General features: G+C 39.7%; 2 protein-coding genes across 9 annotated transcripts in view; one reads left to right on the top strand and one right to left on the bottom strand.

Moving 5' to 3' along the window:
• The window catches only part of UBP1 (upstream binding protein 1), a 52,649-nt gene extending 32,956 nt beyond the window's left edge, over positions 1–19,693 (top strand). For 2 of the 4 annotated variants that reach the window (XM_002813974.4, XM_003776290.3), the window contains 8 exons: positions 5,155–5,258; positions 7,039–7,093; positions 7,768–7,861; positions 10,887–10,977; positions 11,742–11,860; positions 14,571–14,713; positions 15,421–15,472; positions 17,658–19,693. In XM_002813974.4, coding sequence (XP_002814020.1) covers positions 5,155–5,258; positions 7,039–7,093; positions 7,768–7,861; positions 10,887–10,977; positions 11,742–11,860; positions 14,571–14,713; positions 15,421–15,472; positions 17,658–17,695 — 696 coding nt within the window. In that variant the 3' untranslated portion in view covers positions 17,696–19,693. Of the gene's footprint in view, positions 1–5,154; positions 5,259–7,038; positions 7,094–7,767; positions 7,862–10,886; positions 10,978–11,143; positions 11,278–11,505; positions 11,578–11,741; positions 11,861–14,570; positions 14,714–15,420; positions 15,473–17,657 lie in introns of those variants that run through there. The other 2 variants (XR_008523804.2, XR_008523805.2) reach the window with 2 other exon arrangements.
• FBXL2 (F-box and leucine rich repeat protein 2) overlaps positions 1–26,855 on the bottom strand; it is a 146,375-nt gene that overhangs the window by 15,079 nt on the left and 104,441 nt on the right. For 2 of the 5 annotated variants that reach the window (XM_054550433.2, XM_054550432.2), the window contains 2 exons: positions 23,748–23,960; positions 21,315–22,441 (listed from right to left, as the gene is read on the bottom strand). In XM_054550433.2, the coding sequence (XP_054406408.2) occupies positions 22,334–22,441; positions 23,748–23,960 (321 nt within the window). In that variant the 3' untranslated portion in view covers positions 21,315–22,333. 5 annotated transcript variants of the gene reach the window in all.

Genomic DNA, 26,855 nt, shown 5'->3' on the forward strand with positions numbered 1-26,855 from the left:
TGTTTGGCAGCACTGGTAGAAAAAAAAAAACTCTGATGGGATTCATGTTTCTTCTTGGCAGTTGCATTGTGAATTAATGCTTCAGGCCAAAGTAGTGTACCTTGCTACACCTAGACCTGGGTCCCCCGCAATATGCAGTCAGGGGGCATCTGGTTGAATATGTGCTTTGTCCAGTTAAGTATAGCAAATCTTTATTTTATGACATGACTCTTCATCTATTAGTCCACAAAGGATGATCCTGCTTTTGCAAACTTACATCAGCTACATACCTTCAGTAAATATAAACACAGAACATTAAAGAATCATTTAAAATAATTGTCATCATATGTATTCATGACTGCTGTATTCACTGTTGCAGTCTTTGCACTATTAAAGTACCAGAGGATTTTTCATTCTTACACATATCACAATTACTGTGGTTAAATGTAGACTTTGAATGTTACTGTCACAAGCACTATCACAAGAAACTCATTTCCAATTATAGTATCGAATAAAAATGTTTTAATGCTTCTCTATGCAATGAAACTGAAATTGTACTCATCCTAGTGCCACTGGAAGCACACGTCACATTTTCTTTAACTGGGCTTTTTTTTTTTTTTTTTAAATCGAATCAAAGATTGTTAAAACAGCTGTATATTCTTTCCTAAAACACCCGCCCCAGCAATTTTGTTTTTAATCTTCTTCTGATTTCTCAGCTGAAGACCCACCAATGGTTCTTAGTAAACTTCTTTGCGGGGGATTCTGGCAACTCACTTTTCCTCTCCTGTTATAAACCATTTAACTAATAAAGAAGTGGGTTCTGGTAATTCCTAAATAAAAGAAATTCATTATAGCCCAGAGATAATCTGAAGATGGGAAAACTGTTGGTAAATTCTTAATGATTCTTAACTCAAGTCTAAAGTATGCAAAACGTCAGCAGTTCACTGGCCTGGGATTTCACATCTTCCTCATGTATTGCTTACTGCCCTGGCTGTATTTGATTTTGTTCAGATGCTTCTAGGGGTGGTTAGAGCTCATCTTGAAAACCTGTTTTTAAAAAAGCAGGGTACAGATTGATCCCTTAAAAGAGAAAGTTTGCAGAATTTCATGTTTCTTCAAATTCCTACAAAGGAAGGCCAACATTTCATAGAGTTTTTGGCTAGTTACAATTGGCTTTCAGTAAAAAGGGATATCCAGACTTACTGTTAGAGTCGAAAAGATGCCGAATGAAATGGTCGCACACTGAATAGTCACTACTGTTGGTTACCAGGAGATGCTGTACAACAAAACTCTTAGTGTGTCTGTTGGTCTTCATCTCTGAGCTGTATATGATTGGCTCAAATTATGACTGCCAATTTCTACAGCCTAAAATGGGTGATCATTCTTTACCTGGGGAGGGACTGTGTTCACAGTATACCGAAACCATAACTATGAGCCCAGGCCAGGCATTGCTAGCGCCGTTATGAATTCAGGAGCATAGGCACTGCACCATTGCTCGCTTTTCGAATGTTAGAAGAATCTAAATATCTAAAAGCAAAATGGGTATTTATGGAGTTTTGGTAAACTTGGTGTTTCTACATTACTCTGCCATGCTAACTTGAAGCATTTTGATGGCTTCATTTCTTCAAATGGCTGGCAATAATTACCAAAAGTTTAGAGAGACTTGATACTTTTAATATTAAATGGTTTACATTATTTATACGTGTATGTTATGCTGTATTATGTTTTATATGTGCAGGGGGATGTTGTAGCAGGAAAATCTTTCAGATAGTAGAGGTGAGGTGACAGTGTGTGATACCCATGATTAGATTTGCTAGTCAGCTCACAGGGTCTTGGGTTCATCAAACAGTGTAAACTGAGGAGGTGATACTTTGTAAGGTGGAAAGAAAAAGAAGGGTCTAGTTTTTTAGTTGTTTATTTATTTATTTTTTTGAGATGGGCTTTCACTGTATTGCCAAGGCTGACCTCAAACTCCTCAAGCAGTCCTCCTGCCTCAGACTTCTGAGTAGTTGGACCACAGGTGTGTGTGTGTGCCATCACACCTGGCTTAAAAGGCCCTAATTTTAAAAGAATGGGCATTGTTGTGTAAAATGTAATTTATAGCAGAGTTGCTATGCCATGCAATAAGTTTATTCAGAGCTCTCCAGCTAGATTAGATTTCTTTTTTGAAAGCTGACTGATAATAGAAGTAATAAGTCTGCAATCATTTTTCTTTTTTAAGGGGATACATAATTGGGTAGTTGAGATTATTTTCCATGTATCCATTGCTTGATGGATGTCAGACCAAGCATTTTAAGCCCCTGTAGCCATTGGTGAGACTTAATTTCTGCCCTCATTGTGCTTCACAGTTTCTTAGCTCCATTACACCAAGTGGTCTTGACACTTACCTACTCAAAATAATTTTTAAATTTTTTTAGAGACAGTGTCTTGCCCAGTCACCTGGGCCTGGAGTGCAGTAGTGTGATCAAAGTTCACTGCAACCTCAAACTCCTTGGCTCAAGTGATGCAAGACACTTGAGACAGGTTCTCGCTGTGTTCCTCAGGCTGATCTCCAACTCCTGGCCTCAGAATGATCCTCCCACCTTGGCCTCCGAAAGTGCTGGGATTATAGGCATGAGCCACCATGCCTTGCCTCAAGAGAATTTTGAAAAAGGATATACTTGCACCTTTCCAGATCGACATCTGAAAGTTTTCATCATAAAGTTTTTTCATCATAAATTTAAATAGCTGCAAAGGAGGCAGTGTTCTGGCGTGGTGGTGATTTGCATTTACAATTTAAGATAAAACTGTGACATTACTCTGGAAGTGCATCCTATGGAATCTAAATGCCATGGTGGTTTGACCACTGCTGTTGTTCATTCAAAAAATTCATTAAATCCAAAATTTTACTTCCTTCTTGGTCTCATGTTTCTATTTCACTCCCCTTAAATTTTATCCTAATATGACATAGTTTTATGCCTGAACATCTTTAAAAATTTTTTTCTTATTTATTTTTATTTTTTCTTCCTGAGGCTTCAAATGATGAAACTGAAATTTTTAAATGATCACCCTAAAAAAATTACAACAAATTTACATAAATTGAAATTTAATTTTTAAAATTTGCTGTGACCATAGCCTCTTAACTCAGTCAAGATATTTAAAACTTCTTATTAGTACCAATTTATCAGAACAACAAATCCTACAGATTTTGATGAATATTTATTAAATGTAAAAATAGAAATATTATTGGAAATGCATATTGAATGATGAGACAGGATAGAATATAACTTCTAGAATTTTATAGATATGAGAAATTTTGTTTTAATTTTTCTTTCAGCAGTGTCATTCAGGTCCTGGAAGTCCTTTTGAATCATCTGTCAAAAATCCCAGGGACATTTTTGTGTGATCTACTAGATTATTTCAATATATGTCAGTTGACAATAGGTCCTCCTGAATTATTTTGATAGCAAATAATTGAAAATCACCTGACTTACAGAAAAACTTAATCATTAGAGTTATGTACTTTTCCTTTCCTTTTTTTCAAGATGGGGGTCTCACTCTGTTACCCAAGCTGGAGTTCAGTGGTGTAGTCATGGCTCACTGCAGCCTCCCCTTCCCAGATTCAAGCAATTCTCCTGTCTCAGACTCCCAAGTAGCTGTGACTACAGGTGTGCACCACCACACCTGGCTATTTTTTCTTTTTTTTTTTAATCCTAATATCTTTAGCTTGGCTTTGGAAGAGTCTTTCTTCATTATATTTACTTATTTATCTATTTTCATTTTTTTTGAGATGGAGTCTCGCTCTGTCACCCAGGCTGGAGTATAATGGCATGATCTCAGCTCACTGCAACCTCCGCCTCCCAGGTTCAAGCGATTCTCCTGCCTCAGCCTCCTGGGTAGATAAGATTACGGGCACATGCCACTACGCCCAGCTAAGTTTTTGTATTTTTAGTAGAGACGGGGTTTCACCATGTTAGCCAGGATGGTCTCAATCTCCTGACCTCGTGATCCACCCGCCTCAGCCTCCCAGAGTGCTGGGATTACAGGCGTGAGCCACCGCGCCCGGCCTCATTATATTTATTTTATTGTTTTTATTTTTTGGTAGAAACAGGGTCTCACTGTGTTGCCCAGGCTGGTCTTGAACTCCTGGGCTCAAGCTATCCTGGGCTATCCTGGGCTCCCGCCTTGGCATTGCAAAGCGCTGGGATGAGGGGCGTGAGTCACCGTGTCCAGCCTGGGAGAGTCTTAAACCCCAGGGCTATAGTTAGATGTGATGCCTTTCTTGTGTAAAGTGAGAGAAGGATGATTATAAAAGGGGACCCTTGAAACTGAGTCCTCAGATCCATTGGTTTTTAGAAAGAATACCTGTAAAGTGAAATCACACCATGTGATGTCTGTATCTCAAGTCTGAAGACTTGTATTTGAGATTACTCTGGCATGCTTAGCATGCTTTTGACTTTGACTTTTTCAACCTCCTAATTGTAATAGTGTATCTCCGTGTCTTTGTTCTGTTTCTGGTCAGAATTTTGCCTGGAGCTGGAAAATATTAAAGTTCACCACCTTCCAGAAAATATAAAAGAAAGATAGATAGATAGACAGACAGACAGACAGATGGATAGATGTAGTACTGTACACAGTTGATGTATTTTGATGCTGGGCCTGTCTGGTCTGTCTTGAGGATTATTAGCCTTTAGAGGTATCAAAGAAGCAAATGGGTACTGGTGAGGCTGCTCATTAGGGAAGAGGGCACAAGGAGCACTAGCTAGGTCAGAGCCATGTTTCAGGTCACCACGTGATGTCAGATGTTGCTTATAAATCCTTTCTTGTCTTCGCCATTCTTAAATCTTGATAGGTGCCTGTTGGGAAACTGATAAAGAGGATACTGGTAAAGAGGGAGGAGAAAGCTCTTCAAAGCAATTATGCTTAAGCATATATTTTAAATGCCTTTATAAATTTTTGCTGCTGTCATCACTTTAGGTCTTCTCTAAGATTAATCAGTGTCTAGACGCACACAGCAGGTAAAACTTTTCTTTGCCACACAGAAGTAAATTTGACATGTGTCTGTGAGGTTGCTTGATAAATGTCAGCTGTCTCGCATTTTATAATCTTGCATTTGGCTAGTGAGTGAATTACAAAAATATTTCTTCCACATATTTTAAAAGCATATCATTAATTTATTTCTGTTTCTGTCCTTAGTGTTCTCCGTGGCCCGATGCCCCCACAGCCTATGTGAATAACAGCCCTTCCCCAGCGCCCACTTTCACCTCCCCACAGCAGAGCACTTGCAGTGTCCCAGACAGGTATCTAGTTTGTGTGATCGTGTGCCTGCAGCTAACTAATGCTCATGTGCCTTCATTTCCCCATCTCTCCATGTACAGCAGCCTTTTGTTTGTATTGTACCTGAAGGAAACAGTAAGGGGAAGTATCCTGTATCTTGGTGGCAGAGGACAATCATTGTCTTTTCTTCACCTACCAGCCTTTTTTACTCCGAGCCCCTTGTGCCTTACATAGTCATAACTACGGTAATTGTAGACAAGGGGCCATTTTCAAGATAATAGCCAAGATATATTCTTTGTAAGATTAAAGACAACATTAACAGTGTCTATAGGTAAAGAGAGAGAGACAAAGTGAGTTTATTACTAAGTTCATTCACTTGTCTGTAATGCTTATATCAAATGGCTTATTTTCTGCAGTATTTCTTTTCTCTCCCAATAGATACGCTGTTTTTTTAATTGAATCTTTAAAGGAAGACCTTTGGGTTTCTACAGATTTGCTGTGGTTTTAGAAATGGAAATGGTGGAGTCTTTATTCTGTTATCCAGCCTTGACTGGCAAGAGTCTAGAGTGAGCTCAGGGTGGGAGCAGGAGACTGCATTTGGGGCATCTTGAAGGTACAGCAGTACCCCATGGAGGCTTTCCATTCTAGGGCTTTGCTGCAGAACTAAGGCAGAGTAGTTCGCATCAGAAGTTCCCTATTTTTAGGAAGTTTCTTGTTGGGGAGGAAAATTATGAAAGCTAAGACCACAAAGGAAAAGGTTCTCTGGTCATGCTGACAAGGTCTGATGAGAAAGCAAGCAAAAATGTGCTCTCCCTCTGAGGAGATGGATAAACTGAGAAGGCAGCTTGTTGTCATGTAGGCTATTATGCTTTAAGAGTAGAAAAAGACCCTTGGACTCAGAAACTTAGAGGAGTGACGAGAGGACCAGTAGGTTACCATGTGTGAGGACTTAGAATAGTTTCCTAGTCAGTCCGGTCTGAATAATCTTAGAAAATGATTATGGCTTTAAAGGTGAGCTATAAGTTTATGTACTCCCTAGTAGACTCGAGAACTCATTGTGTTCCTAGCACTGTTCTAAGTGTTCCGATACATTAGTGACCAAACAGACAGACCCCTGTCTGAAGGAGCTTAAGTTCTTATGGGTAGAAAGGATATAAATAATCAAGATAATAAACCTAAGCAATTGAGGCACGGGGGCTAAGAAAGGAGTTGGTGCTCAAGAGCCAGAAGGTAGCCCTATTCCCTCTGGAGCTGTTTTTCATTTCATTTTACTTAGAAGCACAAGGATAGTGGTACAAGTTAATTTCTTTTGTTCTCTTGAAATTCACCCTCATCAATCTTGGATATATGTATTACTTAAAGGAGTATCATTTTATATTTTTGCTTAGGATCATTATACTATTTCTTGTAGCTCATTTTTTTTGCAATTATTTTCAACTATTTATCTAATTTGATGTTTCATATTTTTTCCCCTAACTTTTAAAAATTAATGTGTATCCTTCATTTTCCTTGGCATCCCTGAAGATAATTGGAGAAGCCCTTTTGTTTCACAAAACTTGAATTTCTTACCAGTACAGATGAAGAAGGCACAAATTAAGACACAGTCTTCTGTGTCTTAATTTCGTCATCACGTCCACACCCTAAGCTGTTGCGCTTGCATTTTGTTGCAGACTTTCATAGCTGTCTCCCACTGTTGCCTTACTTGAAATTTGCATAGTTACAATGCAACAGCGTTTAATGCCTTGATTAAAACATATATGTATTATAAAAATCATCATTTCTTTATTTCTCCTTTCTCCCCAGCAATTCTTCTTCCCCAAATCATCAGGGAGATGGAGCTTCACAGGCCTCTGGTGAAGTAAGTATCTTTCTCCTAAAACTATCTGATGCTTTCAGGGTCCTACATTTTAAAGTTTTGGTTTTTGTGCAAATGTATGGAGTAGGTGAGAAGTTTTGTTACATTTATATAATGTGTGGTAATCAAGTCAGGATATTTAGGGTGTCCATCACCTGAGTAGAGTACTTTTAGGTATAGTCATCCTACTCTGCTATGAAATACTGAATTTACTCCTATTTTATTGTATGTTTGTTTGTACCCTTTAATCCAGTTCTTCTCATCCTCTCTCTTCTCCCTCACCCATTCTTCCCAGTCTCTGTTACCTATTTTTCCACTCTCTACCTTCATGTGTTCAAATTTTTTTAGCTCCCACATATAAGTGAGAATATAAGTCTTTCTGTGCCTGGCTTATTTGACTTAAGACAATGAAATGTTCATGTTGTCCGTGTTGCTGCAAAAGATGATTTCATTAGCAGCAGCATGATTTTTCTCTTTTTTTATGGCTGAATAGCATCCCATTGTGTATCATGTTTAAGTTTCTGACAAGGGCCTGCATCATTATTTGGGTTGCTGGAGTCAGACTCATGCTCTTTTTGGGTGTTTTTTACTTCAAACTCCGAGGCTTTCTGTGTTTTGCTTAAATGTTCTAAGTTTGAATGGTTCCTTTTATTTATGTTCATTTTCATTGTTAACAGCAAATTCAGCCTTCAGCTACGATCCAGGAAACACAGCAATGGCTGCTGAAAAACAGATTCTCTTCCTACACAAGACTGTTCTCTAATTTTTCAGGTATGTGTATGTGTGTGTGTATCTGTGCATGAGAATGTTTTGTTTTTGTTTCTGTGCTTTTATTAACTTTATATTTTTAAAATTTTGAAATAACTATAGATAGGAAGTTGCAAAGAAAAATGTACAGAGGAGTTCTTTATATTTATCCCCCAATAGGAATATCTTGTATTTTTATTATATGCTATTGAAGCCAGGCAGTTGACATTGGTTCAGTCAGCAGTTTTACCAGACTTACGTGTCCTCATTTGTGTGTATGTGTATATAGTTTTACATGAGTTTTTTTCATTTTAACTTTATTTTGAAATAATATTTGTTTTACAGTAAGTTACAGAGCTAGTACAGTGATGTTTCGGTGTACTCTTCACTCCGTTTCTCACATAATTATAGTACAATAGCAAAACTGACATTGGCACAACGTATGTTATGGTATAGATATTTGTAACCACCACCACAATTAAGATACAGAATTATGCCATCACTACAAGGATCTCCCTCCTGCTACCCCTTTAGAGTCACACCCACACCCTTCCCCCACCATCCCTAATCCTTGGCAACCACTTTATATTCTGTCTATAATTTTGTCATTTTGAGAATGTTATATAAATGCAATCATATAGTATATATAGCCTTTTGAGATTGGCTTTTTTTCACTAGCATAATGGCCACCTAAGTTGTTGTGTTTATCAGTAGTTTAATCCTTTTTATTGCTAAGTAGTGTTTCATAGTCTGAGTGTACTCAATTACAGTTTTTATATACTTATGTGTGAAGTAAGCTAAGGGAATGTTAAGAAGGAATTTTAAAAGGTATCAAGCACTGCTTCTCCAGGTAGTGCTATAGGAGACCTGTTTAGAGGGACAGTAATAGATAATGACAGGTGGGGCAGAGGTAGCATTTCCCAAATATATTTGGCTCTGGGACTCTTTTCCGACATGACCACCTAGTAACATGTCCTGGCCAAGCATCCTGAGAAGTGCTGGATCACAGTAAAGTGGTAGTTAGCTTTCCTTCACCTGCAGTGCAGTAGGGCCATTAAAACACAACTTTATGAATCCCTTTAAGAGGACACAACTTGTGTGTGCACACACTCAGCCTGAAGAAAAGCTTGATTTTGCAAAGAACATGGTTTCTTACTATGCCACGTATTGTAATGTTTGTGCAATGAGTAGGTATTCCCCGTATAGTTCTTTGTCTCTTTAAAGTTCCAGATGGAAGTCATTTGCTAGCTGGGGACTACATTTTTATATGATTAAGTAAAGCCTTTTATGTGTGAAAAACTAGAAATTGTAAAATTTCAGGGTCAGGGAGCTGGGGTTTGTCTTGCACTGTTGTATGGAAGGCAGATGAAAAGCATAGCATATAGAAAAAGCGCCGACATTTGGAACTGAAGGAGGCCCCATGTTACTCCTGTTACATCAGGCAAATCCATGTTTCTGTCTGGTGAGTTTTAATCCCTTTCGCTGTGAGCAGTGATCACATGGCGTGGCCTTCTGCCTTTTCCTTATCCTGGGGGCTTCTTCCAAGAAAGTGGGCGAGGAGCTAGCCATGGTACCCTTTGGGCACATCTCCTGAGTCACAGCACTGACAGTAGCATGGTGAGGAGGACAGTGAGTCTTCTTGCTCTGATGCTTGTGGGCATTCACATTTCAGGAAGGGTTGTACATTGCAGTTATCTGTCCAGTTCTCTGTAGGGGTTAAGGGTGTGCACACACATACACAGTACTCTCTGGTCACAACTGTGAGGTGCATGTAGTAAGCACTAGTAGAGAGATGAAAGAGAGCCTCTCTGCTTACCTGACTATAAAATGACTCTATTAATGCTCATGTCTCATGGGAGATGTGCTTCTCTGATCTTTATTTGTTTTACAGACTAGAAATTTAGTAGCCTATTGCATTTAAGCCTTTAAAAAATAGAAAGATGACTCCATTATCTTCTACATATGTAAGTGGCTATTTATCATATGGAAGTCAAGCCTTCATCCCAAAGTTCATCTTAATTCCCCCAATAAACTGTATCCTGGCTGTTAGAGAATAAAACAAAAGATTATGGATACATTCAGACATTAAAAAGTAGAGAGAATATGATGAACTGCCATGCAGCCATCTCCTAGCTTCAAAAACTACCAGCATTTGGTCAGTCTTGCTCTCCACTATTTCCTCTCCTGCCTTTTGTTGTATTTCAAAGCAAATCCTAGATGCCATATCATTTATGCTTGAAATATTGAGTAGTAGTTCATGGTGTGTGTGTACTCAGGTATGGCTTTTATATACTTAAACCTAAGGTTTTTTTCTTGTATGGTAAGCGAAGGGAGTTCAGATAGAATTTTTAAAAGTGTCAAACACTGCTTCTCTAGGTAGTGCTATAGGAAACCTGTATAGAGAGACATTTACACTTGTAAATGACATCGTAAGTAGGATGTGCTTGGGGGAAATCTTAGGGTATAATGTGTGATTCTCTGCCATTCTTCTGTTAAAATTGGCTGCTGTGACAGAGTTGTTTATGTCATAAAATGTTTGACTTTACATTGCACGTTTCAGTATAAAGAGGCCCAGTCCTAGTTCAGCTACCAACTCTTACAGACTTTAGGCAAGTCCCACAAACTCTGGACTTCCATTTCCTTTTTTGTAAAATTAAAGATTGACTGGCCTGGGTGATCTCAGGGTTTGTTTCTGTGGGGTGGGTTAGAATCATGTTTCTTCACATAGCCACAACCCAGTCACTAAATAAGGTAGATGAGTGAAATCCTATATCGGGAAGAGTTCTTTAGGCCCTGCTCTCATTGATTTGATTCATCGGCCTCGGGGCTTCTAAGCTCCTTCTTGATACAGGACATGGAAAAGCCAGTATTTTCCTTGGCTCTGAAGGACAGGTGTCTGTTTGTCTTCTTGTATTGTTCGTGTGTGTGTGTGTATTCAGGATATCTGTGATTATTTTGAAGGACATTGGACTGCATGAAGACAGATGCCTGTAAAGCAGTTCTGTTCTTTTTCCATTTATTTGAGAAAAATATTTTTGCTCTTCTCTAGGTGCCGACTTATTAAAACTGACAAAGGAGGATTTAGTTCAAATTTGTGGTGCAGCCGATGGAATTCGGCTCTATAATTCACTGAAGTCAAGGTAAAATATTGTGAACTGTTTTGCTTGAAATAAGAATGTACCTTTCTTCGTGTGGGGAATTTGGGCAGAATGTGTTTCCACGCTAGGTTGGCGTGTGTGCCTGTGTGCGCCGTCGAGCATTGGCAGCATTGTGCTCACAAGAAGACTGTTTTGTGTACACCTTCAGGGCAGGCCCAGATATGATGCAGGCACTGATGAGGGCAGAGGTAGACTGTAAGACTGGTAGAAATGCACATGGGCAGTACTGATTTCTTGAAGACGACTGGGTTTGTTGCCAAGAAAACAAAACTTCTAATTTAGGTGAGCTATACAGAATCTATGGTTTTCAAGGTCATGACTATTACTAAACAGTTATTAAAAATGTAAACTAATTGTGAATTAAAATGACAGAAACTGTAAATTGTGCTGGCTTGTAAGAACCATTTACTATCATTGCTCTTTCTATACTTGTGGTGTGAGAATTCCATTAAAATTGAATATTACTGATTTTTAATTTGCTGACTTAATCTTGAAACTTAAATTTACCAGCATCTGACAGACCATCTCAATGGTTTAGAGTCTGGATCATCATATTAGACCACCTGTGATAGTTGGTGTGAGGTGTGTGGTTTTTATATTTTTATTAGTAAATTATTTTGTATAACAAAATAACATTATAAAGTTCTCATAAGGAAATAGAACTTAGATTCCTGTAGTTGTCATATGTGTACATGTGTAAGGCAGCTTTCTCTCCCAGGCTCATCAGTGGCATCTTCTGATTTCAGGTCGGTTAGGCCCCGTTTAACCATCTATGTCTGCCGGGAGCAGCCAAGCAGCACAGTGCTGCAAGGGCAGCAGCAAGCTGCAAGCAGTGCAAGCGAGAATGGCAGTGGGGCACCCTATGGTAGGTATTGAGGGCATCTCAATTCTGTCACTTCTGAGACTGTCAGACAGAAATGGGAAGGACTTGATTGAGCAGGCTTTGGAGAACTCTTGCTGTGTTAGGAATGCCAAGTTGCTCATGTGGGAGCCTTGACAGCAATGAGAGGTGGCAGCTCTAGGGTCAAGTCCATGGGAGAAGAGGAAACTGGCATTCTTTCTCAGTTATTGCAGCCACACTATGGGTCTCTTTTCATGTGGCCCTTCATGCCGGAAATATCTAACAAGTGGAAAAACTAGCTTGAATGCATTGAGTTCTGGCTTTTTTTTTTTTTTTTTTTGTCAGATTTACTGAAATGATGAATGTAACACTGGCAGCTTAACAAAAAAGCAGGAGGTTTTTTCTTTCCTTTTTTGTTTTTCAATTTTCCTGACTAGATATGGGGAAAACTCTTAGAGCATAACATATGTGCAACAGTGCATGCATGTAATAGTCCTAAGTGTGTGGACTTGTCACTGACAGGTGTTCGGCCAGCATTGTGCACCTTGTGTGTGGCGAGTCTGGTGCCGTGTTTTTATGTTATTGTAAATAATAATACACAGTACATTATCTTGGGAGGGCTTCTCATCCTGAGCATTTAATTGTACGGTATAGTGCTGGATTAGGACAGAGATAATCTTGGCATCTCCCTCTTCTCACCTCTAAATATGGCCCTTAAAAAAAGCAAGCATTTTACAAGGCATATATTTTCTCATTTATAGTATGGATATATGGTAATATTTCCTTCTTTCTGTACTCTGAAGTAGAACAAAGGCAACACGCTCAGAACTTTAAAAAAAAAAAGATGTTAATGGCATTCAGAGATGCAGTTATTTGCCCTAATAATAGGTAGAGCTCTGAAAAATGTTTTGTGGTTTGAATTTTACTGAAAAACTGGAAGGATAGCATCACTATTGTGAACTTTTCTATTTGGTATTATTTTGACTTCAAAAGCTCTGAATTTTGAGATTAAGTATACAGATTCTTAAAGGATAAAAATTTAAAGGAGATCTCCATGTATCATCAAGAGCTTATATACATCACTTAGATATGGCCAAGATTATAATATTTTGGAAGGTATATCCTCAAACATGAGTGTTTGTGGAGGGATATGGGGAAATATTGGATATTTTCCCATAATCAGCAAACTTTTTCTGTAAAAGGTCAGGTAGTAAATATTTCCATCTCTTTAGACCATACATAGGGTCTCTCACATTCAACTCTGATCGTTGTGCTAAAATAGCCATAGACAATATATAAATTGTAGATAAGTCTGTTCCAGTAAAACTTTATTTAAAAAAAAAAAAAAAAAAAAAAACCACAAGTGGAGGGCAGGAATTGGCCCATATGGGCTATGGTTTGGTGACCCCTGCTCTAGATCATTTCTATATTCTTACTGTAATTTTAGTTCCAACTTTTATGTAATGGAAAATTCTGGGTTTCTATACTTACAAACCCCTTGTTTGGGGAAGTAAAGTTCTCAGTAATGATATTCCTGATCCATGTCTGGCTTTAATCAGTAATTGAGCAGGACCTACAAGAGTGAGACTCACTACAGATGTGCACTGTGCAGATGTCTGCTGATAAGTTCTGTGTAGCAAAAATGCAGAACACTGGATGGAATGTGACTGGGCCTTTCTGTAAGGAAGCATCACACTTCATTGTTTATATTAGCTTTTCATATAGTATCTTTTATTTAAAATTTTTTGTGGGGGAGGGGCATATACAGATAGCTTTTATTCCTTAGGATAAATTCCTAGTAGTAGGATTACTGGATCAAAAACTATAACGCTTAACTGGGTGTGATGGCTCACGCCTGTAATCCCAGCACTTTGGGAGGCCTAACTGGGCAGACTGCGTGAGCCCAGGAGTTTGAGACAGCTTGGGCAACATGGTGAAACCCTGTCTCTACTACTACTACTACTACTACTACTAAGAAGAAGAATAATAATAATAATAAGCAGCCAGGCATGGTGGCGTGTGCCTCTGCCATAGTCCCAGCTACTTAGGAGGCTGAGGTGGGAGGATTGCTTGAGCCTGGGAGGCAGAGGCTACAGTGAGCTGTGATTGTGCCACTGCACTCCAGCCTGGGCAACAAAAAAGGACACTGTCTCAAAAAAAAAAAACAAAAACAACTATGACTCTTTTAGGGTTCTTTTTGTATATTGCTAGAAATACATGAAGTATATATTATTTTTAAAAACAGCTTTCTTCAGGCATAATTTACATACCATAAAGTCCTCCCATTGTAAGTATATAATGGTATTTTAGCAAATTTAGAGTTTGGCAGCCATTGTCAAAATTCAGTTTGAGTTCCATTATTTCAAGAAGATCCCCCATGTCCATTTGCAGCCAATTCCTGTTTTTAAATTTTGAATACATGAAACTATATTCATTGAATAAAAATATAAAGAAAAATTCAAATCTCAAATCTTTTTGTCCAGGGATTTCTGTTAATGTTTATTAAATTATATTTGTGGATATAAATAATGTATTCTTATGTTTTAGATTAGTAGTTCAAGATTTCAAGGTAGTAAGATGGGGAAAGAAATAGTTTATTCCCATTTAAAATTTTTTTTACTTTTTTGGTACTTTGAAAGGTGTGACCTTCATACAGATCCTATAGATCAGGCAGAAAACAGATCAAAGATTACTGTTAAAATGCTTTTTTTTTTTTTTTTTTTTTAAATTTCAGTTTATCATGCAATCTACTTGGAAGAAATGATTGCCTCAGAAGTTGCTCGAAAACTTGCGCTGGTGTTTAATATTCCTCTCCACCAAATTAATCAGGTTTACAGACAGGGTCCCACTGGTATTCACATTCTTGTTAGTGATCAGGTAAATCAAATCATTTGTTTTTCCTTTTCAGACTGGTATTTACTTTTATACATGTAATTGTAGAACTGTAGAAAAATTCTGTTGACCTCTTTTGAAAATACTTATGAGAATCATTTTTAGAGAGTTGGGAATCACTTTGGAAGAACTTATAACCAAGAGTTTCAGGCATCCTAGTGATAATATGGAATACAAGCCAAGGAAAACTGGCTTAGCCTCCCCCTAGCCCTTTAGGATGCAGCCAATCACTGGGGCACTCTAGCGATAGTGGCAGGCTTTGGCCCTTTTTATGAGGTGAGTTACTGGATGTGTTTTCCTTTTGTCTATTATTTGATGACTAATTTTAAAAAACATGTAAGATATATAATTTTTCCCCTAGTGATTGGTGGCAAGCAAGTAGTAATAGAAGAGCACTTTATGCAATTTTTGTTCGAGTCATCATCCACTGGAGCTGGCAGGGAATGTGCCCCTGTGGGTCACATAGGTGACCGACCAGGTCTCTCAGGGACCATTATGGACAGGCATAGTGAATACAAGGCAGTGCAGCACATGTGCATCTTTGCTGCCTCACACTGCCTTCATGAATTATCATTTTGGCCATTGAGTCCTGTGTTTGTTTGAGAAGAATATTTACTGTTTTAAAATCATTTTTAGTTAAGAAGTGACAGTTGGATCTTAATTGTACTTACGCATTTACTTTATCCTTCTAGATGGTTCAGAATTTTCAAGATGAGAGTTGTTTTTTATTCTCCACAGTAAAAGGTACTTTGCATGTGTGTGTGTCTTAAAATGGTGGAATCATGAGAGATGGTGTGTGCCTCTAATTAGTGCCTCTCGTGTTTATTCTTTAAAATGATTGCTTTACTCATTTTAAGAAGAAAGTTTGATAAATGAATCGAGAATATTTCTAGTGGTTGTAACAGAAATTAGCATATAAGGAAGAGGAGTCAGTCTTTCTAGATAACTGGAAAAAAAAATCTCAATTCATTCAGCCAGCGTCTTACTGAGCACTTTGTGTCAGACACCGTGCTTCTGTTGCTTAGTGGATCTATTGAATAAAACAGAATCCATGAAACTCCTATTGGGGAAAGCAAACCAAAATTGGCCAAGAGATACACAAAATTACCAATATGTTAAGTGCCATGAAGGAACAGGAAAGTGTGGGGTACTTATGGATAAGGGAGATCTGGGTTGAGGGGAATATGAAACTGTAAGGCAAGGCTTCTCTGAGGAGGTGTCATTAATCCTGAGACTTGAAGAATGAGAAGCAGGAGCTGGCCATTGGATTAGCATCCCCAGGCAACGTGGGGCTGTGTGCAAAGAAAACACCTGGCTTCTTGGAAAGCCTGGCAGTGGGCCATGTAGCTGCCATGCGGTGTGTTAGGGTGAGCGGATCAGGGCGAATCAAAGCAGGAGGCCAGGTCTGGCATGCGGAGACCGGGTGATGATGGTAGTTCGGATTTACTTGAAATGCATTGGGTTGTCACTGAAGTTGTTTAAACAAAGGAGTAGTAATGTGACTAGATTTTTCTTTCACTTTCACAACTCTGTGGAGACAGATGAGAAGGTGGCAGAACGAGGCAGGAGATATCCAGGTGAAAGGTGGTGGTATCTTACAGGTTTATAGACAGGGTCCCAGTGGGCTCCACTTTTGAGGGAGGAATAGTTCTGACACCTGGTTTTCTGTGGAAAGTAACTGGGCAGATGGTGATCTCATTGAAGAGGTAAGTATGGTTGGGGTAAATCAACCAAGAGTTTGATTTTGGATATGTAGAAATGTCCAGTAGGCAGTTGACTATTACCAGTCTGGGGCTCAGATAAGCGGCCTGGGCTTGAGATGTAAATTTGGAAGCCTTCAGCATATCAATAGTGACTCAAAGCTGTAGAAGTTGTTAAAGTCATTTAGGGAGAGAATATGAAAAGAGAGCCAGGACCAGGCTTAGATGGCTTCAACTTTAAAGAGGAGGGATTCCTAAATGTAAAATTATTTGAGAAGACATCATACATTCATAGACTGTTTTAAAAGTCAGGTGAGCTAAGATCCAAATCCGGTCTTAGCACAAAGCTGCCCCTAGAAGAGGGAGATGTCATGTGTGTCAGGTGTCCCCAAACTACTGAAATACTGATTTTATTTTGCGCCTCACATGTTGCATATGCCATCAGGTTACCTGCAAGGCTGAGTTTTAACTCTGAACTGGTTCACTCTTTCAGAAACATCTTTAGCCTAGTACCCTTCTGCTCAGTCTTTTGTTTTCACAGCAGTACAGTTTTTACCTTGCATAACTGGCATTGTCTGGAAAAGACGACACATACTATAATTGCATAGTTTTGTTTTGTGAAACCAGTAGACATTTTTTGGTATTAGAAATCATAGGATCTCCCCTCTAATCTCAATTGACTTTTTTTTTTTCAAACTTTGTCATCATGAGAAAAATCATTTTTTTATGAATGCCTATATTGCTTCTATTTACTGAGAAACACTAGGCAAAAGGAATGATACATTTTTAAAATATTTGAAATCTCTCTCTGAGTAGCTCACATTTTTCTGGAAAAGGTAGATGTACACATTTGCATTTACTCCCTCAGGTCCTCTGCCCTGACACAGTATATTTCACCTGTTCTGCTTCTAGCTCTTGCTCCCCTTATGGACAGCACTATTATTGTGTGTCTTGATAGATGTCCCCCTACCCCAGAACTGGCAGACAGTGTTGGAATGGGGGCGTTGATAGTGGGCCAGGCTTCGCAGAATGTCTAAAAAGGGAATGTGTACATGAAGTTTTTTGGGGGAAGAGGAGCTAGAGCAAGTTAATCTGCTTGTTTCTCTAGAATCATTTAAAGGTAACCTCTGAATTGGGAAGGGAGGTTGTAGTTGGCAGGGAGTTTTCCATTTAATAGGCTTAATTTCCTAAGCCTGACTGAAGAAATAATGTCTTTCCTTTTTCTGCAGCTGAAAATAGTGATGGCATCCACATAATTTTGAAGTGATGTCTTATATAGACTGAACTATATTCAGTACCAAATAGTCACGCTTAAAAGTGTGTGAAGACTGAATCCAAGAAGTCTTGGGATTGGATTTTACCATATGAAATGTTTCATATTGAAAACACAAGATGACCTTTCTAATGAGCTGTATGAGAGGTGAATCTCCTCACTGTCACTGCCATAGCCAAGCATCCTCATGAGAGTGAGCACATCAGCACAGCATGCATCCAGCTCTGGAGGCCACGGTTGCAGGCATAGCTGCCTGCTGCTCTGGCAGAGGCCAGTAAATACAGTTCCTAGAAGCAGCCTTTGCTGTCTTTTTACACTGTATGCGGTTTGGAAATGAATGTAGAAACTTACTGTGGGCATTTACCTTTCTGTGCCAGTTTGGCTTTTTATTGCCTGAACCTCATGCTGACCTGGAGAGGAGATGGGGGACAGCGCTGTTGTGGGGCCAGCAGTGAATCTGTATGCGGAGAGTTGTGTTGTGCTGATGTGGCCGTTGGTGGTCAGGTAAGAGGCTTGGCACCTTCTTGGAAGAAATCATGTCTGAGGGTGTACGTTTGATATGATCATGCCAGATTGGAGAAGATCCAAGCCAGGAAGATGGGCTTGAAGCAAACTGCATTATCAGGAGTACCTTGGTGAGAGGATCAGTGTAAATCCTAATAGGTACAAAGACTTTTGTGTTTTGGCTTTGTCACAGATTTATTGAAAAACTTTTTTGCTTCTGCTTCCATTTTTAGCATTTTAGTTTCTGGTTTTCATTTTTGGAGATTCCTTGCCTTTTAAACTCATGTGGTTTTTCTCTCGTTTTCTTTCCTCTCTCCCTCCATCTCTGACCACCCCCCACCCTAACCCCCCACCCCCACCATCCTATTAAACATTTTTAAAGCCCTACCCCAGACATTGGAAATAGGTGACCCAAGTAGGGGGAGAAAGTATTATTGTTGATAGCTTCTGACTAGGTGTTAAGGGATCTTCATTATGAACAAGATGAATTTTTTTGTGGAAACACTAGATGTTATCAATCAAACACTAAAATATACCATACAAATCCCTTAAGCCTCTCAAATATTGAGCTTTAGTACAATCATGGATAGACATTCTGGTGATGATTTAGGGGCTTTTTATACACCACATAATAGCTTCTTTCTCTATAAGAGTGCCTCTTTCATAAAACCAAATGCTTGTCTGCTAGCATACTTTTCAAAGGGAATCCACTGTTTTCTCACTTCCTTCCCATATCTCCGTCCTTCATCCAAAACCTTTCCAGAATCCATCAGCAAGCATGTTTGAGGCCTGTGGTGTAGGGGACTGAATTTTTTTTTTAACTTCTATTCCATTTTAATTGTAGGATAGCTCTGTCCATATACCCAGGTGTCCTGATTTGAATGTACTATTTGATCCTCATTGTGTTCAGGCAAAAAATAGGAAATGAGTAATTTTGAGTTTGCAATCTTTCCCAGAAGACAAACTACTTCAGTGGGTAAAAGCTTTGACATTTTATGTTTTATTCATAAAGGGGGTTAATTATTTGCTACAAAGAAGCACGATCTATTTTCATCATCGATTTGAAAATATCTGTAACTCCTATAGATCCTATAGGCAGAGAGTTTTCCTTTCTGACTTTTTCCCTTTGCTTTTGTGTGACCACGTGTTTTCTGTACCAGTCACTGGGGAAAGAAGTGAGTTTATCTCTTGTTTTAAAAGTTTTGCTTGTCTATTTAGCATTCCTTTTTGGGTCTCAAGATTTATGGAACAATAAATGTCATTTAATGCTGTGTGCTTATTTTGAATTCCTCATCAGGTTTTAGAAACGGGGTAAAAATACTTAGACGCTTATCAGACTTGAAATTATACTGAGTGGCATTGAACATGAGTTTGTCCCAGTGAAACAGGCTAAATAAATTTTGGCACCAGCAAATTTGTTACTTTGTTTTTTTAATAGTAGGATGTACACATTTCAGTATAATAAATGTTTTCTGATTGTTTTGCAAATGTGTGTCTCATTTAAAAATCCCAGTTCCTGCTACTGTCACTTCATGTCATAGAATCAAGGAGTGAGTTTCCCTGTGTGTGTTCTGAGCCAGTCTAAATGTAATAAGAGGGTAGGCTCATAGTTTTTTCCTTTTCATTTTCTGAAAGCTGATGCAACTGAGGATATATTATTCCATTAACTGTTCCAGACTTTAAAAGGAAGCAAACCTGATTTTCTTTTCTTTTTTTTTTTTTTGAGACGGAGTCGGGCTCTGTCGCCCAGGCTGGAGTGCAGTGGCACGATCTCGGCTCACTGCAAGCTCCGCCTCCCGGGTTCACGCCATTCTTCTGCCTCAGCCTCCCGAGTAGCTGGGACTACAGGCGCCCGCCACTACGCCTGGCTAATTTTCTTTGTATTTTTAGTAGAGAGGGGGGGGTTTCACCGTGTTAGCCAGGATGGTCTTGATCTCCTGACCTCGTGATCTGCCCGCCTCTGCCTCCCAAAGTGCTGGGATTACAGGCGTGAGCCACCGCGCCCGGCCTGCAAACCTGTTTTTCTTACAAGAGGTTCTCCTATTTTGTAAATGAGGCCAGGGGTCATTGAGCATCAAGTCCAATAGCTGTGATAGGTTGGTTGTATCCCGGCTCAAAAGAAATCATGTATAGAAGGCTCTGGTCGTTTAATTTTTGTTTTGAGACGGAGTCTCACTGTTGTCGCCTGGGCTGGAGTGCAATGGCACAATCTTGGCTCACTGCCACCTCCGCCTCCTGGGTTCCAGCATTTCTCCTGCCTCAGCCTCCCGAGTAGCTGACATTACAGGTGCCCAGCACCACACCCGGCTAATTTTTGTATTTTCAGTAGAGATAGATGATAGATGGGGTTTTACTGTGTTGGGCAGGCTGGTCTCAAACTCCTGACCTCAGGTGATCCACCCGCCTCGGCCTCCCCAAGTGCTGGGATTATAGGCATGAGCCACCATGGCCGGCCTTAAGTTAATTTTTTTAATAGAAACTAATTCATAATCACTGAAGTAAGTCTGTTATATGCTCATTTATTGAAGTTGCTTCCTGCATCAGTCCTCCTCCCCCATCTCCACAACAGTGGGTATAAATGTATATTTAAGTAACTGCTATGGTATCCACACAATTTTTAGACCAAGGAATACTGGAATATATCATAAGGCAATAAAATGACTTTAATGCTTACTCTGATAATCGTGCTAAGTCCATTTATGGGGAGATTATATATATATGTGCTTTCTCTTCCTAGAATGCAGCTGACATAATATATCCTTAAAAATACTTCTAAAACTGCCTAATAAAGGTATTGCTAGTCATGAGAACACATCTTGCTTTTGCCGTTTCACTTAAGTTTCTCATGAGCTCTCGCCCTTCAGTTTGGGGGAGTGGTGGTTCGGAAGGGCTAGCCACCATGAACACCTAAGTTTACAATGAAGGTGGTGATTGATAGGTTCTTAATAAGGATCATAAATACGGACAGCATGGAGCAAGAATCAACCACAGCAGAGAGTAGGGTCATTTTATCAGATTTCAGGTAACATCAGGAAGGTCTGCATTTGGAAAATGGTTTTGCTTGGATGTGTCTGCCATAAAATCATAGCAATAAAACCCTCTGACTTAATTTTTTTAAAGCATTGCAATGGTTTATTCAATTTTTATGAGTCTAAAAGGTACCAACACTTACTGATCTGAGTTTTAAGTCTGTAAAACTTTTGAGTAGCTATGGTGTAACCTGATTTTTAAGATTTCAAAATAAGCTTGAAAAAAAATCACATCCATTTTACATGCATCCATTCATTACTTCTAATTGATTATACTACACATAACTTAAGCCTTAGTTCTTTCTCTTTAAGGTTCCCCCCCAGTTTTATGAGAGGCATGGACATAATTAGCTTTTTTCCTTTAATAAAAATGCATTATGTGCTGTAGCATACACCAGAGCTTCTACTTTCCAATCAGGCAACACAGACTCAGCTGCTTTTGTTTTTGGTCCCTAGAGGTGTATATGACAAGTTGACAGAAACAAAAAGGTGAAGACCCTGCTCCACCCAGTATAGAGTCCTCTTTTCTTTGGTGTCTCATGGAAACCTATTAACATGCCTTCCACATAAGTCTCTACATATAAAACTATCAGGCATTATGAATTTGCAGTATAGTCACTTTGATAAAGTTGCTATTTTATCTTCAAAGTGGAAAAGTCCTGCTAATCAAAATGGAATTGTGAATTAAAGTAGGCCACTGGCTTAAGTATCAGGTAGAAAATCAACAGCTTATTTTTTCTGCTCAGTTTGTGCTAACACTGATGGTCTTTTTGAGGAATGCTGATAATGCCAAGGGTAGAACTTTTGTACCTAGGAGTACCAATCTCTTAAGAGATCCAGGTTTCTGGCATGGTCCTAGCTGCATTGAGACCACTTGTCACGTGTTAACTGACACAAGGCTTTGATTTGATTGTTTCACAGCAGAATAAAGGTGAAAACTATCACCAGAGTAACTGCAATCCATACAGAAGTCTTTTACCTGTAAATGCCTTTCCCAATGGAGAATCAACAGATGGGGTGATGGTGGAGTAGGTCAGGAAGACTCAGGTCTTCTAGAGGAAAGGATGCCTCATCACCCCTTGGGCCCAGGCAGCTGCTGTCAGAGAATGACACAGCACCTGCACAGTCGCTGTCCACTTCCTGCCACTGCTGTCGGTGGGGTGACGGGAGCAAAGTAGGCGTGGACTTTGACATGAGGGAGCTGAGCCTGGAAGGATGAAGAAAAAAGTGGAGTCTTTACACAGGTATTTTTAGGATTATGGTCATGATTCTAGAAAAACCTATAGCCCTCTTAAAAATCTTCACCTTAGTTCAAATAGAATTTATGCTATAGATTAGAGCTACTCCTGTTACTCCCTTCACCGTCTGCCCGCCATTAGTACCTTCTAAGGATAAGTGAAAACACTTACGTTGATATGCACTGATATGTTTCCACCCAGGGGTAGTAACCAGCCCTGTTTACAAACTTAGTGAATGTTCTCTACAGCTGTAGCACCCTGGATGGGGCTGTTAAATGCAGTTGCCTAAACTTAAAGCATAATCAAGAAAACAGTGTAGGTGAACTATATGGAAAAAGCCAAATTCTGTTAAGCCCTCTTACCTGGAAATTAGCCAAGAGAGTTCTACCTCCCACTCATAATGACCTTAAATTGCCTGCCTTTAACATAGGCCTTTTTTCTTTTTTTGACACAGAGTTTCACTCTTGTCGCCCAGGCTGGAGTGCAATGGCGCAATCTCAGCTCACTGCAACCTCCACCTCCCGGGTTCAAGCGATTCTCCTGCCTCAGCCTCCCAATTAGCTGCGATTACAGGCGTGCACCCAGCTAATTTTTATATTTTTAGTAGAGACGGTTTCACCATGTTGGTCAGCTGGTTTCGAACCCCTGACCTTGTGATCCGCCCGCCTCGGCCTCCCAAAGTGCTGGGATTACAGTTGTGAGCCCCCATGCCCAACCCAACATAGGCTTTCTTATAAGGGCTACTATCACCAGACTATGGAATCTCCAGCCCAGACCCAACTCAAGTTGAATCTTCCAGGGTGGAGTCTAAGCAAGAACATTTTGAAGAAGTTTAAGGTAACACTATTGTACCGGATCAGTTTGCATAACTATTGCATAACAGAGAAAATGAGTGTTGATTGATAGATTTATTTTGAGATGGAGTCTCACTCTGTGGTCCAGGCTGGAGTGCAGTGGTGCAGTCTGGGCTCACTGCAACCTCTGCTTCCCAGGTTTCAGGTGATTCTCCTGCCTCAGCCTCCAGAGTAGCTGGGATTACAGGCGCCCACCACCACACCCGGCTAATTTTTGTATTTTTAGTAGAAATGGGGTTTCACCATTTTGACCAGACTGGTCTTGAACTCCTGACCTCAAGTGATCCACCCACCTTGGCTTCTGAAAGTGTTGGGATTACAGGCGTGAGCCACCGCACACCTGGCCCCGGTCTGGTTCTTGATGTTTTCCTTTGGTGCTTAGAAATGTCAGGTGTGACCGACTCCCCTGCCCCACACCTACCCGCATCCGCTTGATGCCTGCACGGGTAACCTGCTGGCAGTCGTACAGCTCAAGGCGCTCCAGGCCTCGGCAGTTCTCTAGGTGTTCCAGGGCCACATCAGTGATGAGGAGGCAGTTGTCCAACTCCAGTACCCGCAGCCTCTCATGGCCACAGGTGCTGTTGCTCAGGTGCAGGATCCCATCATCTGTGATGAGTTCACAGTGGGACAGGCTCTGGAACAGGGAGACATGAGTAAATGTTTGCAGGACCCTTATTCCAAGGCTCAAGTCCTAAAAAAAGCTGGAAGCTAGCCTTTTTGCCCTTCTGCAATGGGATGACACAGCAAGAATGCCCTCAGCAGATGCCAGCCCCTGGACTTCCCAGCCTTCAGAACTATGAGAAGTTTCTGTTCATTACAAATTATCCAGTCTGTGGTAGCAGCACAAAACAGACTGAGACATTTAATCAGGCAGTGAGGACCAAACACAAAGCCTTGGGGCCCTTTGGTTATGGGTTTGCTACACTGGGAGTGGCTTCTCTCTTCTAATTGTGTAAAGATGGAAATAAAATTTTCAGGGGAAATTTCAGAGTTTACTCCCTTGAGAGCAGTTTTATTGGCCAGTTCTCCATTTGAGGGGATGCCAGTGAAATCAATGCATCTAATGTCCTTGTTCATTTAGAAAATTGCACAAATAGCTGTGACCCAGAGATGTACTGAGCATCTTTGAAGGTTATAATCAAATAGACCTTGAACAGTGTGATCTGACATTACTGACTTCTCTTGGGTAAACAGTAACGGTTGCAAAAGTTAAATTCAGATGAATATTATATAGCCAAATGACATTTATGTAATTCTCTTAAGTTCTCTATATCAAAAACAGTTTCAGACCTGACAGTTTCCCCCAATGCATATCAAATGTAAGATTCACCCCACCATAAAAACTAGAGAGGCAAAAGTACTGTATCAGTGTCCCATTTGTTCATTTGTTCCTTCAAATATATGAGCTCCAACTCTGTCCCAACCCCCGCATGTGCAATGATGAGTAAAAATATACTTCTCTGCACTGGCAGAGCCCAGACTGGAGAGTCTATAAAATCAAATAATGCTAATCTTTTAAACTGAAGCTGAGGTGCTTTGAGAGCATATGATAGCAGGATTTGTCCTGGGGAAGAGACCACCGAGTTGATATTTGAAGGATTAGGAGCTAATCCTAGGAAAGAGAGCAAAGAGTTTGTTGTGTGCAAGGCCCAGGGGTAGCAGGAGAATGGCAAGTACTGTTTAGGAAGAAGGTCAACATATAATAGGTGGGAAATAAGACGATGCATGTAGATGCAGATAGAATTGGGGAGGTAAGGGCCAGATCACAGAGTTGTGTAGGTTATGTAAAGAAATTTAGTTCTGATTCCAAGGTCAGTGGGAGGAGATGTAAGGAGAATGTGATGTTACAATTGTTTTTCAAAAAAGATGGAAAATAAGTGTTGGTGAGAATGTGGAGCAATTGGAAGTCTCATATGCTGCAGGGGTTATTTCGATGTTTCTGACTGAAATGCATACATGTGTTAACCAAAAAAACAGGAATACTGGCTGTAATAGCCCCAAACTAGAAGCCGTACTCAAATATTCAAAAGTAGAGAAAGGATAAATAAATCACAGTGTACCCATTCTATAAAGCAGTGAGAATGAACAATATGCAACTACATGTAACAATATGGATAAGGAAACCAGATGAGTATACATGATGATTCCATTCATATCATTTAAATAAAATACAAAAAGAGGCAAAACTAATATATGCTATTTGGAAGTCACGACTTTTGGGGGATCAGTGATTGAAAGGGAGCAGAAAAGGCCTTTCCGGGGTCATGATAATGTTGGCCTTTGATCGGGGTGTATTCACTTTATGGAAATGCATTGATCTATACACCAATGATAAATGTACTTTTCACATGTATATTTTACTTCAGTAAAGTTAAAATTTGAAAAACCACTCTTGACTGCCAAATTTTTTAGTGCGAAAGTGGATACAGTTTAGAGCAAGTGAATGGCCACTGCAGCCTATGAAGCAAGGAAATGTCTGAGAGTTTGGACTTGACAAGTCCTGGCAGAGGAGACCTGAGTGGATGGGTGTAAGGTATTCCTGCAGAATAAAAAATCTAAGACATTGTAGTACTGGTTGTAACAGCCCCAAACTAGAAACTACTGCTAGAAACTAGAACTACTGGCTATGTAACTAGGCAGCAGAGTACCACCTCGAAGGAAGGGAAGCTAGAGGAGAGGAATTCTGTTGGACCTTGATGCTTGAAAAGATTCTTCTCTGAGCTTGATCTTAACAATGTGGAATATATTTCCTTTCTCATGAATCGAATCACTCTACATCGTTTACATCAAATAGTATTTATGTAATCAATGCTGTTCATTGGTTTTTAGCTTTTAGAATTGACTTAAGAGTAAAGCCAGAAAACTGGTTCTTTAGGAGGCTGTTTAAAATTGGTAAATCAAAAAATAGAAGTTTGATTACTTACAATAAAATGGAACGAGAAAAAAGTGTCTCTCTGTATATGTATATATTTCATTTTCTTTTTTTAAAATTTGTACTTATTTTTTTTGAGATGGAGTTTCGCTCTTGTTGCCCAGGCTGGAGTGCAATGGCGCAATCTCGGCTCAACGCAACCTCCACCTCCCAGGTTCAAGCGGTTCTCCTGCCTCAGTCATGCATGAGCCACCACACCTGGCTAATTTTGTATTTTTAGTAGAGGCGGGGTTTCTCCATGTTGGTCAGGCTGGTCTCGAACTCCCGACCTCAGGTGATCCACCCACCTCGGCCTCCCAAAGTGTTGAGATTACAGGCGTGAGCCACCGTGCCCAGCCAATTTCATTTTATTTACATATGGATTCACACATACATACGTGTATATTTACAAACACAGATTGGAGAAAGATGATGGAGGTGGTATATGAATGTCAATTTCTCCATTGTTTTAATATAGGGAAATTCAGAAATCTGGAAGTTAGCAGTAACATATGAGACTGAGGAGATACTGTTATATTAATTGAAAAACTTATGTACTGGCATATTCAAGTATTCATAGAAATTTTTAAAAACTGATTTAAGGAAAATCAGAGGGTG

The sequence above is a fragment of the Pongo abelii genome, chromosome 2 (genome assembly GCF_028885655.2).
Source record: "Pongo abelii isolate AG06213 chromosome 2, NHGRI_mPonAbe1-v2.0_pri, whole genome shotgun sequence".
Lineage (NCBI taxonomy): Eukaryota > Metazoa > Chordata > Mammalia > Primates > Hominidae > Pongo > Pongo abelii.